Genomic DNA, 15,171 nt, shown 5'->3' with positions numbered 1-15,171 from the left:
CCATAATCCTGCTATAGTGACTGCGTAAAAAAAAAAAAGATTGCGCAAGAGCACAAAAAGCCATGCGTGAAAGCTGATCATAGCAATTAAGCATTTTTATCCCAAAGACTTACTAAATGAGACTTACCAAAACGAAGAAAGAACAAAATAGCCTAACAAGGAATTAATTCATCGCCATATTAATTCATCGAATGCGCCTCGATGTGGCTTTTACAACACAGTGGCGTCACCGCTTGTGGTAAGTTGAGTCTCCGCAATGCAGTCACTGCGGTTCTGCAGAAGATCCAGAGCACATTCTTCTCCATTGGCTACACTACCAACTTACCCGGACCGTACTCTCCGCATCCCTTAACGAGCTAGACTCCTGCCCCCCCTTCTCTTTCTCTCTCACTCACACAATGTTGTTTGGTCCCTGACCACACCCAAGCCCACAAACGCTCTGGCCACAATGCTCTCTTTACTTTTCTGGATGCCATAGGACTTCGATCCTTATTGTGAAGGGGCCATTTCATTCATTATTTCATTCCCCACATCACCACCAGCAATGGGGTAGAGTAGCACCCGTGGCGATGAAGCTCGCCATACATCATCTCGCAATAAGGTTGTTGTTGTTTCACTAGTTAGAGGGGGAGAAAGTGATTGCAGGATGTATGTAACGAGCGAGAAATTGGAGAGGACTGCGTTTAGGGATAAGACACACTCCCCCCACAAGCAGTGCAACTGCAGAAAGTCGACCTAAACTGAAGAAAGGAATTTCGACCTAAATTTAACCGTTCCGTTGAATGTCTTGTTCGTGCTATTACATCTCATCCGGTGCTGTTGAGGAACAATATGAAGAATTTTGCCTGAACGAACCGGCCCCTCGTAATCAAAACTGCAATTCATGGTATTATACCAGTGTAATGTGGAGACTAGATCTCTGAAGGGAAATACAGGCGCCTCGGTCTTTGTCATGGAACTTCGTCTTCCCTGAGTTAGTTGAAGAACATGTGTATTTTTTTACACATATGCTACAATGTATGGATATATTTTGCTATTTCAGGTTCCATCACAGGCATCTCCTGGCATTTGTGACAAAGGCTATTGCAAGATAATATAAGATGACTGAAGAAATCCAGAGGTAGCTTTGGTGGTCAATGCCTCTATGGAATAAAATCTATTTGAATCCTTGTGCTCGATTTACATACTCCTCTTCGGTAGTAGTATCGTATTTTTTGCCCTTAAAGGGACTGTCGCATCCGGAACCGTGGTTACGAATCCAATACGAATTTGTTCGGCACACTACGACGAGCTATTTGCCAAATTTTCTCCTCCCAAAACTGCCCCGGTGATGAGAAATCGAACTAAAAAGACTGGGATTCGTTTCGATCCTCGAGAGCGCCAGCGCTAACAACATCGTGTGACGCAAGGTGGAATCCGCGGTGAAGGACGCTGTCGTCTGCCGCCAAGTCTGGGGCTGTTTTGTTTTTTTCCTGCACGTCGGCCGCGTTCACATGTGAGGTTCACTTTCTAGTGAGCGGATACTCTTTGTGAATCGGGAGAATATCTAGGCTTGCATCGTTCGCGTGAGATTCCGTCCGGAAACCGATACAGCGTTCCCGAATGTAGGAAAACTTCCTTCGAAACGCATCGACGTTGATTTTGCACGCCTCGAAACAGCCAGACGAAGCGAAAGTGGGAAGTAGCTGTATCACTATCAGGTATCCAGATGAGGCAAGGAGTATTCATGCTGTCCGCGTATGCTTCTCGCATTTCAGCGATGATGCGTACCTCGATGAGAACATCATGCAAGTGCAACTTGGATTGACACCGAAAAGGAAAGAACTGAAACTTGAAACTGATCTTGCGTGTGCGCACTACTTAGGAGCAAACGACAAAATCAGTACAACATAACGTATCCGCTGACCTATCATTAATAAATATATAAACAAAATAGAAGAAATAAGTAAAAGAACGTGATGTCATTTATATGAAAGTGATTGGCGCGTCATCATGAAACTTTCCCTATTAGTGAACCTGTGACTTTCGTCTCCTTTTGTGGAAAGTGGTAGATATGATTGGTTTTCATCTGTATTACAGGCACGCGCAGGCAGCTCGACAGAATCAAGCGCAAGTGGTAGGTGTATTACTAAAATACTAATACTGCGCTTACAATTTTTCGACACAACACAATTCAGAAACTAAGAATCAAGATCACTAAAAGGAAGAACTGACGCTATATCTGTGCCTGTGTGAGAAACGGGCACTATATACAAGCAGTACTGTCTGTTCATAACATAAGCGCCATGAAACCACTTCCCAGTTTCCTTTTGTCTCGCTGTTTGTGAACTGTGTGTTGTTGTAGGAAGGCGGTGTTTGCGGTTGTCGTGGCCAACTTCAGGTGCAGTTTTGACGTTCTGTAAGGACGAGATGCAGCTGATCCAAGCCCCATCCATCCATGAAACGGCACCAAAGTGTGTGCACGATATGTATGTGTGCGCACGACAATTTTGCCGAGAGACCCGGTTTGTACACTAAATCCTGTATAATGCCTGTGACAAATAAGATCTTCCAGAACAGTGTGTTCTTCATCCATGCTCAAGAAGTAAAGAAAATTTGGAATGACTTAATGACTTCGACGGATATCTTCGTGCATCTAACATCTACATGCGAGGACAAAATAACTTGAAGCAAGAAAAACAAAGAAAGAAACGTCCATTCCAGTGCTACCCGAATGCTTCTGGAGAAGCTGAGAACAACAACTTTATTGTGAGATGAATTATGCTGATGCAGCGTTGAGATTAAGTCCTTCTTTCCTTTTTTTGCAATGCTATACATTACACTGAATTGAATATTACACTGCATTGACTGAATTGGAAATTCAGCAGGGAAGCTGCCTTCGCGAAACGCGGCTCCGCCGTGTCGTGTGGCGAGGACCGCATCAACGAAGCAAGGAACCAATTCAACGAATTGGTTTAGTGTGCGTCAATGAGAAATGTTGGTTTCCAATTGATTTAATGAGATTCGATGTGTTGTGTATCACAGGCTGCGCCAATAGAAGGAATGAGGAACTGGCCTAATACGTATCAATGAGAAAGTGCTTTCCAATTGATATAATGGGATCCAACATGTTGCATTAGCACCACTACAATAATTGAGAAGCCAATTGTTAATGGAACGAGGGTAATGGTTACCAACTGTACATCATCACTCTCAAATTAATAATAAATAATTTATGATTAGGAAGAACGCTGTACGTTCGTGTTGAGGATGAACTAATTCTAACCAATTCAAACAAATGAAATTCCAGGACACGAACCGTATCGAAAATATTGCAAGTAAAATTTGAATGAAAATTTGAAATTAAAATTTATTCCGAACGAATCGACTGAGGAGGCGAACAGACCGTCGACCCCGATATCCCCAAGAAGGCGCGTCGTAAGACGATTCCGTAGTGCACCGCATATTGGCTCGTGCGATTTCAAATGTTTCTGAACATATTATCCTCAAAAGTACATGTGCCATGGTACATTGGTATTACACCTCTTAATGTAAACTATTTTTAATGCATTCCGTACAAGGTTCAGTGAATGTATGTGGAGGCGTTCTTCGGAACCGCCGGGAGCACCAGCAACGGTCAACGAATTAATCAGGAAGGGAGTTGCCTCAGGACAGAAGCCGCCGATATTTCGAACAGAGACTGTTCTTCTTCTGGGCGCCCAGAAGAAGAACAGTCTCTGTTCGAAATATCGGCGGCCTCTGTCCTGAGGCAACTCCCTTCCTACATCTCTACCGGTTCGCTGGATTTCTACCCATCAACGAATTAATCAGTCTCTCACGAAATGTTGGGGCGTTTAGGATGTGCGTGGTCGCTGACAAGCAGTCGGTGTCATTCGTGCTTGATTTCGGGGATTTTATCCGTGTCTAAGGTCAGTAGTCGCGTTTTTCAACGCCACTTTGCATCTTTTTACTCCTGCTCCCAGGCACTACGGCCATTGATGGGAGGATCGTGCAGTCAGTGTGTTGCCACCCGCGCTGTGTGCAACGGTATGTAACATATTTTGATGCTCACATACGTTGACACGCTACTGTTCCAGCACATTTTGCATTATCTTTCGATATGTTATTACTTGAAGGTTACCCTCGTACGACGCGGCTGGCATAGGGGCGTCAGCATTTGTCAGCAGGTTGTCAAAATCACTGGCGTAGCCAGACCTGCAAGGTAGGGGGGCTCTATACAACCCCCCCTCCGCTGATCCTTGGTACGCCCACAATCTCATCCTTGTGGACACAGCGAGATGAGAGATGAAAATACAGAATATTTGAACGTTTAATAATGAGTTTACATATGGGTGTCACGAGCTGTGAGGCCGACTCACGAGATTTCAAGCAGGGAAGGGTAATGGACGTATTTTCGTTACCGTTTCGATTTTCGTTAGTGCCATATGTTCGCTTCCGTTATCCGTTTCTGATACCAGCTTTTGAAGTTCGTTTCCGTTATGTTTCTGTTACCGTTTCCTGTAATGGAACGGCTATTACAGTGCCGCGGGACGAGAGCCCGTTCGGCTCTGTCAGCGCTCTGTTTTGCCCAAGTACAGCTTCGGTGTCACGCGCACACACTACACAAGTAATTTTCCGTCGTTGGGTTGCGCACAAGATTTTTTAAAGAAATGTAGGAACATGCCTTCAGTCAGTTTTCTGTTTTCAGTCACTCTGAGCCCAGCAACCCCAGATGGGCGTACCATTTATTCAATGTCGCATTCATAGGCGGACGCTCTCACTAGTCAACAATACTGCCATAGCCACGGTTAAATGAAAAAAAAAAAGAAAAGAAAAATAAATCGTAGCCTGTCACCCTCGTGCTACGGTGGAGTATTGTGGAGTCTAATTGCATGAGTCTCATGTGTTGATGTCATAGAGTTATGATGACTGGGACGAGTAGGTAAGCGAGGAATGCACCATCGATATCCAATATTGCGCTTTGTTTCCATGTTCTCATGTAGTTTTTAGAGCATTACTGGGAATGGAGTCATCAAAATACCAAAATGAAATGAAAAGTTACTCAACTGTCATCGCGCAACGCGAATAGCCATTACTCAAATTCAATACCGAACGATAATTTTTTTTTTCCGTTCCTGTTTCCGGTAGTGGGGGACCGTAGTAAGCGTTTCTGTTTCCGTTATCGTTAGCATCACCAGTTTCGGTAATATACCGTTTGAATGAAAAAATGGCTAGGAAGCAAGCGAGCTGGTGAAGATGATGCATTTTTACGTTATGCATACCGTTTCTGTTTCCGTTACCATTGCAGTTACCCTTCCCTGATTTCAAGTACCTCGAAAAGCTCAAGCTCATAGCTTCAAAAGTATTCAACTATGCTGGTTAGATAGACGCCGGTAACTTCAAGAATTTTTGCGATCATTGTTTTGTCAGGCCTGCGGCCGACGCGGCAAACAGCACACTCTCAGACAACTCCGAGCAGGCGGAATAAGAGCTTGTTTATTCCCGTTCAGTCACTTTTAAGCCAACCTACCGGAAGCAATCCACGCCCCCTCTTCCGTACATGCTTATCTGCTGACATGTGCATGAACTCCTGATAAGCGTATCACACGCGTATCGTACATCTCCCTTTCTTCAGGAACAGCGTCAGCACACGAATATAACAAAGTATAATTAGTACAAGAATAGTTCTGATCCCTGGTTCAGAAACTACAATAACATTCGCAATGAAGGATACGATACAAACGTTAACATCTTTACAAATTAAGTCTTTGAGGTGGTTTGATGCAGCGCCCACTCCGAGTATGTTGGTGCGAGTCCCTGCACTTTTCCTCAGAAGCACTTTCCCCTTGCCTAACGGTAGAATCGCCAGTGGCCACAGACGAGTCGTCTGTGTCATGTGTAGACGTTGGTTCTATCCCGGGTGTAGTCTGCTGTAATGGCAGTGCTCCGTGAAAACTTTCACACTGCACGCCCCGTGATGCTGGAAGTCTCCCTTCATCTTGGTCGCATGAGGAGTGGTAGCGCACCAGGTGACTCCTCGTTCGGCGCACGTCCTTTCCGTTTGTCTTCACCCAGAACGACCGTGGTGTGCCGGCCCTTCGTTCCACGATTCCCCGACGTTTGAGGTCGATGACCCAGACCTTATCTCCCTTGTTGAGTTCCGCTAAACGTCGAACCCCATTTCGAGAGTTATAGGCGGCTGCCTGACTGTTTTTCAGCATCAGCTCCTTCCGTTGTAACTCGTTGTAGTCTGGGATATTAGGCAGAAGGTTGCTGTCAGGAGTCGGTATGGTTGTCCGAAGTCTCCGACCCATTAGTAGTTCAGAGGGACAGTACCCATTTTGCAGAGGAGATGACCGGTAGGCGAGTAGTGACTCGTAGGGGTCGCCAGTCTTTTTCATTGAATTCTTGATGATTTTTACAGCGGCTTCCGCGAGGCCGTTACTTTGGGGGTACCGAGGGCTTGATGTGACGTGGCGAAACTGGTACATCTCGGCGAACTTCTTAAACTGTGATGCTTGCTCTCCGGAGAACTGAGGTCCGTTGTCCGAAATGACCTCCTCTGGGATTCCATGACGCGCAAAGATAGATTTGCAATGCTCTGTCACCGTCGCCGATGAAAGGTTGTGGAGCGGGACGATCTCCGGGAATCGAGAGTAATAATCTACTACGATGAGCCACCATCGTCTGTTAATGAAAAAAAGGTCCATAGCCACCTTTTGCCACGGTCTCCGGGGGAACGGTGTTTGGAGTAATGGCTCCTTTCGGTTCACCGCATGTTCAGTGCAGGGAATACAGCTGCGAACGAAGTTTTCGATGTCCTGCGCTATACTTGGCCACCAAACGCTGTCTTTAGCCCTTGCTTTGCATTTCACCATTCCCTGGTGGCCGCTGTGTATCTGCTGCAGCACATACTTCCGATGCGAGGCTGGTACGACAATCCGGTCCTTGAACATGAGGAGGTTACCTGCAAGGGCGATGCTGTTTCTGCACTCCCAGTAAACTTTCATTTCTGGGCTAAGATCGCGGCGAGAGGGCCATCCGGTCGTGCTGAACTTGATAAGTGCTTGGCAAATTTTGTCGTCCTTCTGCGCTGTACTGATAGCTTTGATGCTCATCGAAGTGACAGGTAGTGAGCTTTCCACCATCCGGACGTATGCTCCGACTTCTTGGTCGAGTATCGATGGGCCCGTTGACTGCACTGGGTTCCTCGAGAGCGCATCGGCAGCAATGAGTTGTTTTCCTGGGACGTACGTAACTGTGTAGGAATATCTCATGAGTCTCATTCTTATCCTTTGAAGACGAGGCGTGAGGTCGTCCAAAAACTTTGTGCTAAGTAGCGTCACGAGCGGCTTATGATCAGTCTCTAAACGGAACGACCTGCCGATCAGGAATTATTGAAATCTATCGCATGCCCAGGCGAGTGCCAACCCCTCTCTCTCAATCTGAGCGTAGCGACGTTCAGTGTCACTAAGGGTCCTGGAGGCGTAGGCGATGACGCATAACGACCCATCATCTTGTTCTTGCAGGAGGACTGCACCTAAGCCGTAGGAGGATGCGTCGGCAGAAACTATAGTTTCGCGGTTTACGTCGTAAATCCCTAGGACGGGTGAGGAAGACAGTATTTCCTTCCAACGCAGGAAAGCTTCTCGTTGCGGCTCCCCCCACACGAATTCACTTTTACTGCTCAGCATGGAAGTCAAGGGTGCTAAGAGGTCTGAAAGGCGGGGCACAAAACGTTCGAGATACGTCGCTAGCCCGAGAAGATGTCTGAGCTCCGTTCTTGAGGTCGGGGCAGGAATGTTCGTGATGGCATCCAGGGTTCGTTTGTTGGGGCGGATGCCATCTGCCGCAATAGTGTTACCGAGAAAGTCAACAGTTTCCACTCCAAAGACGCATTTCTGGGAGTTTAGCGTGATTCCGGCTTTTGTTAGACTGTCCAAAACAGCGCGAAGTCTTGCGTCGTGAAGTTCCCTAGTTGAGCCGAACACCAGTACATCGTCCATATGGCAAATAACTCCTGGCAGACCCTCCAGCACTTCAGTCATGTGTCTTTGAAAATGTTCCGGTGCTGATGAGATTCCGAATGGTAGTCGGTTAAAACAAAAACGACCAAATGGAGTGATAAAGGTGGTGAGGAGGCGACTGTCACTGCTTAATGGAACCTGCCAAAAACCTGCGTTGGCATCAATCTTCGAGAAGACTTTTGCTCCTGACAGCCGTCCCAGCGTGTGTTCCACTGAAGGGATCGGGTACCACTCCCTTAGAACAAACCGGTTAAGTTCCGTAAGGTCGACGCATATGCGCACCTTGCCGTTCCTCTTCGGCACCACCACCATAGGCGCGCACCACTCAGTTGCCTCTTCAACCCGTGAGATGACTCCTAAGCGCTCCATCTCACGTAGCTCTTCCCGGGTGCTTTCGTACAATGGTAGTGGAACCTTCCTCGGTGAATTTACTGCGAAGGGTATCGTTCCGGACTTGACGCGAAGACAGTAGTCTCCCTCAATAACTCCCAGGCCTCGGAAGAGTTGCGGGTAGTCTTTTCTTGGGTTTACGGACATATTTTTGACGTTGTCAATTTGAGCCAGTAGACGAAGGTCCTCTATTGCCGGCTTCCCCAGCAAGTTCTTCTTCAGTCCCCGGACGATGAAGATGTTTTGATCGGAATAGTTGCCCTTACAGGCAAGTTGTAGTGTTATCATTCCAACGACGTTCAGCGGTGTCCCGTCGGGACCGCAGAGTACTCGAAGTGGTTGACGTAGCGTCCGTTCCGAGAAGTGTCGGTTGAAGAGAGCTTCTGATAGAACGGATTCGTCGGCTCCTGTGTCAATGCGGAAAGGTAACAAAATTTCATTCACCACGACGTCGAGGTCCCACGTCGATGCGGGAGTAGATGATGACGCAAGTCCCAGGAAACCTTGCATTGCTCTTGGCTGATCCTTTGAACGGCAAACCGCAGCGAAGTGTCCTCGTTTGTGGCATTTATTGCAAGAGGCGTTTTTAGCCGGGCAGGAGCTTCTAGAATGACGAGAACGTCCACACCAGCCACAAGTTGGTTGCTTCTTACCGGTTCTTTTGTTATTCCCAGATGCGTAGTGTTGAGCTGGTCGCACTTGTTCTTGTTGAGAACGTGACCTTCTACTGGCAGCGGGATTATCTGGTTTTGTAGTGACGCGACCTACCGTTTCAGTAACAGGGTGGATTTCGGCTTGCTGCTGTTTCACGGCTTCTTGTTGACGCGCTATGGTGAGGGCGCTTTCCCATGTTAGTTTAGAATCCAGCTGCAATCTTTCTGAAAGGTGCTTGTCACGTAATCCAACAACGAAGCGATCTCGCAGGAGGTCATCTTTGAGTACCGCATACTCGCACGTCTCTGCAAGCTTATAGAGAGCTGTAGCAAAATCATCAACTGACTCCGAATCACCTTGTGTCCTGCTGTTGAATACAGCACGTTCGTAAATTATGTTTCGGCGAGGAAGGAAATAGGCCTCGAACTTTTGCAAGACGTAGTTGAAATCCCGTGTTTGCTCGTCGCTAAGGCTAAATGTCTGGAAAACATCCTCTGCTTGCGGACCCATGACGTAGATGAGCGCATCTACTTGCTGTTGCCCCAGTTGCTGATTGAGACCGGAAACGGTGTAGAAACGTTGAAACCTCCGTTTCCAGGCTGTCCATTCGTTAGGTGCTGCGAAGTTGAAAGCTTCGGGTGGTTCCATTCGGAAACTTGTGGAAGACGGCAGTGTTGAAGCCCCTTCCGTCTTTTGTACGCCGGTGTCGTTATGGGCCATTTCCGCGGACGGCAGGAACAGCGTAGGTTCAAGCGAATGAAGAAGACCCGACCACTTCTGACACCATGTTTTGTCAGGCCTGCGGCCGACGCGGCAAACAGCACACTCTCAGACAACTTCGAGCAGGCGGAATAAGAGCTTGTTTATTCCCGTTCAGTCACTTTTAAGCCAACCTACCGGAAGCGATTCACGCCCCCTCTTCCGTACATGCTTATCTACTGACATGTGCATGAACTCCTGATAAGCGTATCACACGCGTATCGTACAATCATCACGCTGCCCCCCCCCCCTCACATATATATTACTTTTTCTCCTCGGATTTGCATGATTTGCGTGTGTCGGCCTGTGGCATGTAGGGGGGCGTGTGCCCCCCCCCCCCCGTGGCTACGCCACTGCTCAAGATGGAATTTCAACGAAGCTGGATGGCCTTAATTTTCACGCAAGAAAGCTGGACGGGCATTGGAAATCTCCTACGAAACACCGAAGAGCGTCATGCCATCTTTTTTTTTTTTTTCGTCGGCACTGTTCGGGCACGGGGATGGGGATGTTGTGTGTGTCGATGATGGACAGAATGGTTTCACAACATCTAAGTGCTTATTAAGGTTTCTGTTCTTGGTGTTTACTATGTCTTGCTTGCGATTTTCGACGGCTTGGTCAATATTCGCTGTTATAAAAAAGACGCCAAAACGAAGCGTAACCAATATCACTCGTCCCGTAACTAATATCACCCCGTCTGACCTCAAAGTGATTCATACTGAGCGTGATGAAGAATTTTGGCAAAGGATTCTTCCTGAACTGAAAAATGTTTATTTGGATTACTTGTTGCCTGAGCTTGTCGACCCCGAGTGAAGAACATGAAACTAATGGACGAACCAAGCCGTCTTGATGAACTGCGTGACAAAATATAAGAAGGGAAGATAAACCCAATCGATGACATCACGTTGGGCTTTCGTGTGCATATGAATGTTTGTGTGTAGCAACCAAGCTTCCTTGCGCACCGTTCTTGTAAACGTGACTGTACATAGTTTAAATATGTTGTTGTTTCAGCATGCATATATTGTACATTTGTATACATACGTATATGCGCGTTGACTTCATGTAGCGAACTGAACATTAACTTGCTTCCTCTAGCTTCAGTTAATTTTCATCCTGTCATTATTTGTCTAGTTTAACAGCGTGTGCGTAGATCTGTTCGTGCAATAAATTTTCCTGTAACACACTCACACAATACGTGAAAAAGGGAATGAAACCTACGCGATGAGTATGATGTATATAAATGCACATTTCATTATTAAATGTTGACATCTGTCGCGTCCGTGCTGATGTTCTGCGTTACTCATTCGTGTGGTCTCCTGCCTTCACCCTGAATAATACATTCACACGGATTAATGCGACTGCCGTTCTTTTATAGCTCAAACATCAATTTCATTCCCAACAGTTCTAACTAGGTATACAGGCGTACACTTAAGTTGATGCACGTTAGCTGATGTTACATAGGCACGTTCCCAAGAGGAAATACTTGCTAGCTACTTCTCTTACTGAGGTGTGCCACTTTCTCGGGAGCCCCCTGAACCGAGAACTATAATATCTGCGTAAATTAGTCATCCTACTGGCAAAAACGTTACGTAGGCTGCATCAAAATTAAAACAAAGCTGCGCACGCTTTCTTTCTATTTTTGAAAATTTGGTGCAGCCAAAACACACCGTACAACGGTTGCAATTCTGAAGAACCCTAGCAGACACGAGATGCAAACAGCGCCTGAAAACAGCGAGCGCAGCAGCGAAGTGCAAGTTTAGTTTTGTGCCGACTTAAGAACACGTAGTAGATCACTGCACGAGCCTAATTTTCAGGCCCGACCCAGGCCCGGCTGCTACGGTCCGCACCCGGCCCGGGCCCGACGTCTTCTAAATTTCCAGCCGGGGCCCAGCCCGTACCCGACTCTTTCCATGCTCAGGCCGGTCCCAGCCCGCCTCTGCTCTATCTGTTCTCGAGGTTCGGAGGCGTATTTACATTTAATAAAGAGCACAGCGCAGCAAGGAAACGGACGCAGCTAATTGGTGGAGAGTCAGGAGGTACACTCGAACGCAGCAGCGGCTGTGTTTCTCTGTCGGCAAGCCGCACTGTGCTTGGTGCTTGCTTGCTTGGGAACGCAGCGCGCAGCGGCGCGTGGGCGTATGTACATTGCGGTTCAAGATAAAGTCATCGCCGCTCTATTGCACATGCTCCGGTGTTAGTTCCCGTTTCTCGAACTCTGATGCGAACGAGATATATGTCAGAACGCCTAACCTAAATATGTTAGAACACTTAACCTCACTGACCCTCGTGCAGGACCCCCATGAGAACGAAATATGTCCCAGCACCTAACCCAACTGGTGTTCCTAAAGGACCCTCAACGCGCCCGCAACACCAATCGCCCCCCAGTGTGTGTGTGTGTGTGTGTATGCGTGAAATCCAGACCCATTCACAAAATAAGCATGATCACATGTAAAAATGTGATAGTTCTCAGAGGAGAATACCTGATGTTCCATACCCAATGGGGAAAAAAGTAACGTGAAAATTCAGCTGTCCAGTCTCGTGAAATGTGTTCGCGTGCATGCCCGACCATGGCAGGCGTTGTCAAGCTCGTACCCGGCCCGGGCCCGGTGGCTGAAACCCGAGTCCGGCCCAGGCCCGCCTAAAAAACGCCAAGGCCGTGCCGGGCCGGGCCGGGCTCGGGCTTTCGGGTAAGCCCGGGCCCGTGCAGTGCTCTAAACCAAAGTATCCATGCCTGGCGCCATATTGCACAACCCTGTTCGCCACGATGGAGAAATGAGAGAATGAACGCGGAGAAAATATCAGTTGAGGGCCGCCCACTCCAATCGAGGTGAACGGTGGTGGCGCCACAGTCCCGAGCACGCTAGCAGATGGCAATACACGTCTTAAAATTTCGCACACCACTCAAGAAGCTCATTACACTGAAGCAGTTTCTTGAATTCTTTAGGTTCCTTAGATACAACTTCATCAAGTAATACCATTTTCTAGCGGATAACAAGGTCGTGAGCGTTCAGAGAAGCAACCTTTCCCAGGTTCCCGTAGACCGCCATCTATTAAAAATGCGACAAATTCGTTAAAAATCACTGGATCATCTTTATGCATTAAAAAAAGTACCACTAAATACAGAAGGGCACAAAGAACACTCTGATATGCATCTCGCAAGGATGTTCGGCGTTGTCCCCGCGGTGTGTGCGAATGAAAATTTTCCATGGGCTCACTGAAGAAGTGATTCAGCCTTAACTGGATGGAATGTCACGGGTGTTTGCGCAAGAAACACGCATCCTTACTGTAGACCATCACAGAGATGCATCAGTTTCAACAGGGTCAGCTCCAAACGACGGAGCTGAAAAAAGTGTGTCGGCGCAAGCGGAGAAGAGGACAGACAGACAGGTGCCTGAATACAAGTTCCTTTTGTGTACGCTCTTAACCCGGTAACGCTTCTGTACCGAATAAAAAAAAGCGGTACATTTTTTTTTAATGTACCGCATTTTTTTAGCCGGTACAGCGAACATGGTTCAGCAACCGGTACAATGCACCGTTTTTCGCATGCGGTACACATTAGGTACGTTACTACTCTCAGGGAATGCTGAGAGCCTAAAAAAAGCAGACAGGCAAGATCCTTTCGTGCTTGCCAGGTGTTGCCCGCCCACGCTTTTGCAGACAAGTAGCATATTTCACGTCAGAACGACTATAGTAGCACCAGCTGTCTCTCCAAAATAGCCAAACGCTGACACATCGAACCAACGGAACAGTGGTGAATGTTATGCTATTTTATTCAGCAAACACGAACAACAGATACCTTGGATGTGGTATCCAATATTATGCACATATACATATACAACACACGTGCGCAAGTCCGAGATTGTTTCCTGAGAGCACACAACACAAACACGTTGAATGTCTCATCGCAATGTCTGCAACACATCCGGTGTCACTGGGCAGTCGTGAAGCTTAAAACTTAAAGCTTAAAACAGTTTCCGTAATTGGTAACGGGCTCTCCGATGTCACACTTGCGAGCCCTTTGTTGGAAGGCTGCTGAAATTAAAGTCTCGTTCAGTTACATGACACATCAATGTCTGAATCAAATCATCACTGCAAAAAGGTATCAGTTACACTCATGCAAACTCACCGTTCTCCTGAGCAGGTGCTGCAAAGATTCGAACTACAACATTTCAATGATTACGAGCAAAATGTCAACATTACCCAGACCAGATCTCGTTTACCGCTGCAAGAAAGCGTTATTTCTGCTCATGCGAACTCACCATATACTGCCGGCGGATACTGGAAATACTCGTAAGTATAAGGACCAGAGCACCGAAAGACAAATACAACAGTTCCCAATGATCATGGGGAACTTGTTTCAGAAAGTATACAGCCAACTTACCCTCCGCCGAGCGTCAACTGCAACTTTTCAAATTACAATAATTGCGAGCAAAACAGTGAAAACAGTGTCGTGCAGCGTTACTTACATCATTTCCACTTAGCGATTCACCTGAACAACAGGAGAAAAATAGGAATCGTCACAGCGGGCCCTCTCGATGGAATTCAGAACAGAAATGCGCGAGAAAGTATAATGGTAGCTTACCCTAACCTACCTGCATCTTTCACGGTAACGAACCGTTATACTTTTCAAGTTCGTTTTTCCGACTCCCTGGATGGACAAAAACGTGAACGTACAAATACACGCAAATAATACGTTACGTTTAGCAAGACAGGGTAAGACTACATACAGGCCAATCACGGAGCCTCTGTTTCCTTGTGCTCCCCATGGCGACCGCCTCAGGCTCAGCCGTTAAGGCCGCCCCGTAGCTCACGGCGCTGGCAGTTATACGAGATATAGAAGTCCGCCTTGAAAGGGTTAAAAATTACGGATAGCATCACATTACTATTGTGCCTAGGATCAAAGTACACTTTATTGTTCTTGCTCTGCACTTCGTTTCCTCTTCTCATTGATGCTTCATGTAGGCAAGTCGAAACAAAAGTTATTCCTCCTTGTGCCCTCATTCTATCAAGGTCATTACCAAGTTGTCCTTCATTAATGTACCATGCAACAAATAAAGAGCCGGAAGACATTTCAGAAGTTCTTATTTCTTCTTAATGCAGAAAGGTTATACACTGTGGGGGACATTAGCACATATAGTGTGCAGGCAGATGAAAAAAAAGCGTGGTCTAGGCTCATGAGACTACAACATGTGATGAGCACTGTTAGTGCACACAAAAATGTCAAAACTAAAAGTGGTATCCATGTTACAAAAAATGGTCAATAATTGGGCTGTTCGGTATTTCATACTTTAAAAGCAGTAAAAACCCCAGTGCCGGGAAACAAATGAAAGGACGACACAACGCACAGCACAGACTGACGAACAAG

General features: G+C 46.9%; 2 protein-coding genes across 3 annotated transcripts in view; one reads left to right on the top strand and one right to left on the bottom strand.

Moving 5' to 3' along the window:
• LOC135370169 (uncharacterized) overlaps positions 1-1,171 on the top strand; it is a 113,666-nt gene extending 112,495 nt beyond the window's left edge. For both annotated transcript variants that reach the window (XM_064603887.1, XM_064603872.1), the window contains one exon: positions 1,043-1,171. In XM_064603887.1, the coding sequence (XP_064459957.1) occupies positions 1,043-1,099 (57 nt within the window). In that variant the 3' untranslated portion in view covers positions 1,100-1,171. The remainder of the gene's footprint in view (positions 1-1,042) is intronic.
• Positions 1,172-5,732: 4,561 nt separating this feature from the next.
• LOC135386144 (uncharacterized protein K02A2.6-like) lies at positions 5,733-7,265 on the bottom strand. Its single transcript, XM_064615910.1, has one exon. The coding sequence runs from the start codon at positions 7,263-7,265 to the stop codon at positions 5,733-5,735; it is 1,533 nt and encodes a 510-aa protein (XP_064471980.1).
• Between the last annotated feature and the right edge of the window lie 7,906 nt (positions 7,266-15,171).

Source organism: Ornithodoros turicata, chromosome 1 (genome assembly GCF_037126465.1).
Source record: "Ornithodoros turicata isolate Travis chromosome 1, ASM3712646v1, whole genome shotgun sequence".
Taxonomy (NCBI): domain Eukaryota; kingdom Metazoa; phylum Arthropoda; class Arachnida; order Ixodida; family Argasidae; genus Ornithodoros; species Ornithodoros turicata.
Note: the sequence above shows the minus strand (reverse complement) of the source record. Positions and strands in the feature narration are given on the sequence as shown.